Here is a 1,824-nt window from a genome sequence, read left to right on the forward strand (position 1 = left end):
ACTGTCAGTGAAATATGCCCAGTCTCAATCTTAACAATGGTCGTTAACATTAGAACCAAGCCAGGAGGAAAGTGAATTTGATTTTTAAAAGTAAGGAAATGAAACACAAGAAAAATATAACTAATTATAATATGTATAAAATGTTTACAAGTTCCAAATACATTTGGTGGTTTTTATATTTATAACCTTTGCACCTAGGATATAGGGAAGAAAGTTTCTTACATATAATATAGCCAACAAAGCACCTATCATATATTGGTGCATGATTTTTTTTCTTTAGAGGGGAAATTTTGCAATTCTAGTTTGGCATAATACCCATCTGATGCTTGATAAAGCATGCTGAGATAATGGTTACATAAATAAAATGTAGTTATTATACAATGCTAATTTCCCTCTCCATAACCTAAAATTTTTTCCAGTAGTTTAACTTTCAAGAAAGGGACATAAAGTTTTGCAGGAAAGTCTTCCTGAATAAAATAGCAAAATTATACTTTCTTTGACTCATGAAACATTTTTCCATTATAACCTTCACCATGCAAGGAATGATATGCTTCACCATATTAAAGATATCTCATAAGTATTCATTATTCATCTAATTTCAGGTGGCTACAAAGTGCTCTGGATCATGGAAAATAATGTCACAGAATTTATTCTTTTAGGACTTTCTCAGGAAAAGGAAGTAAAAGTTCTCTGTTTTTTGCTATTCTTACTTTGTTATATTGCAATTTTAACAGGAAATCTGCTCATCATGCTTTCTATCACCTGCAGTCAACTTATTAACAAGCCTATGTATTTCTTCCTGAGTTATCTCTCATTCTCAGACATTTGCTACACCTCCACCGTGACCCCCAAGCTCATCATGGACTTTCTGGCAGAAAAGAAGGCCATTTCCTATAATGGCTGCATGACACAGCTCTTTACCATGCACTTCTTTGGAGGTGTTGAGGTCTTCATTCTCACAGGGATGGCCTATGACCGCTATGTGGCCATCTGCAAACCCCTGCACTACACCATCATCATGAGCAGGTGGAGGTGTAACATCATGATTGTTGCTTCCTGTGCCGGGGGATTCCTGCATTCCTTTGGTCAGTTTCTCCTTGCCGTCCTCTTACCCTACTGTGGCCCCAATGAGATAGATCACTACTTCTGTGATGTGTATCCTTTGCTAAAACTGGCCTGTGCTGACACAAGCAGAATTGGTCTCTTGGTCATTGTTAGTTCAGGCCTATTGAGCCTGGTGACTTTTGTTGTCCTGTTGATATCATATGCTGTGATCTTATACACTGTCAGGTTCTATTCTGTGGAGAATCGCCACAAAGCTCTTTCCACGTGCAGTTCCCATATCACTGTGGTGGTCCTTTTCTTTGCTCCTTTACTCTTCATTTACATTCGACCAGCTACTACTTTACCAGAAGACAAAGTTTTTGCTCTTTTTTACACGATCATTGCCCCCATGCTCAACCCTCTGATATACACATTAAGAAATACAGAGATGAAGAACACAATAAAGAAACTATGCTTCTGTATCTTCGGAAAGAAAGAAATAGAGTGAAATATATTCTTGTTGACTTATGTTTTTTCTATCCTAAGATCTATAAAATGCATAAATCTTGTTTCTTATGTCTGGCAACATGTATATGAGTAACAACCAGATATGAGCAAAAGTTTACTACTAAATAAAAATTCTTTCTTATGTGTTCATTTTATATTTGTGTGCAAATCGTTATTATATTCTCTTTAAGAAAGCATCCTTTTAACAAAATCAACTTGTATTTAACTTTTTTAAAACAAAACAAAAATCTTTCTTTGTCTGTATTTTCTTTC

General features: G+C 35.5%; 1 protein-coding gene across 1 annotated transcript; it reads left to right on the top strand.

Moving 5' to 3' along the window:
• Positions 1 to 625: 625 nt before the first annotated feature.
• On the top strand, positions 626 to 1,552 carry LOC101428456 (olfactory receptor 4P4-like). Its single transcript, XM_058306304.1, has one exon. The coding sequence runs from the start codon at positions 626 to 628 to the stop codon at positions 1,550 to 1,552; it is 927 nt and encodes a 308-aa protein (XP_058162287.1).
• Positions 1,553 to 1,824: the final 272 nt, after the last annotated feature.

Source organism: Dasypus novemcinctus, chromosome 10 (assembly GCF_030445035.2).
Source record: "Dasypus novemcinctus isolate mDasNov1 chromosome 10, mDasNov1.1.hap2, whole genome shotgun sequence".
NCBI lineage: Eukaryota > Metazoa > Chordata > Mammalia > Cingulata > Dasypodidae > Dasypus > Dasypus novemcinctus.

Bases quoted from the DNA above. Each gene is read 5' to 3' on its own strand.
- LOC101428456 (XM_058306304.1), top strand. From the start codon at position 626: ATGGAAAATAATGTCACAGAATTTATTCTTTTAGGACTTTCTCAGGAA.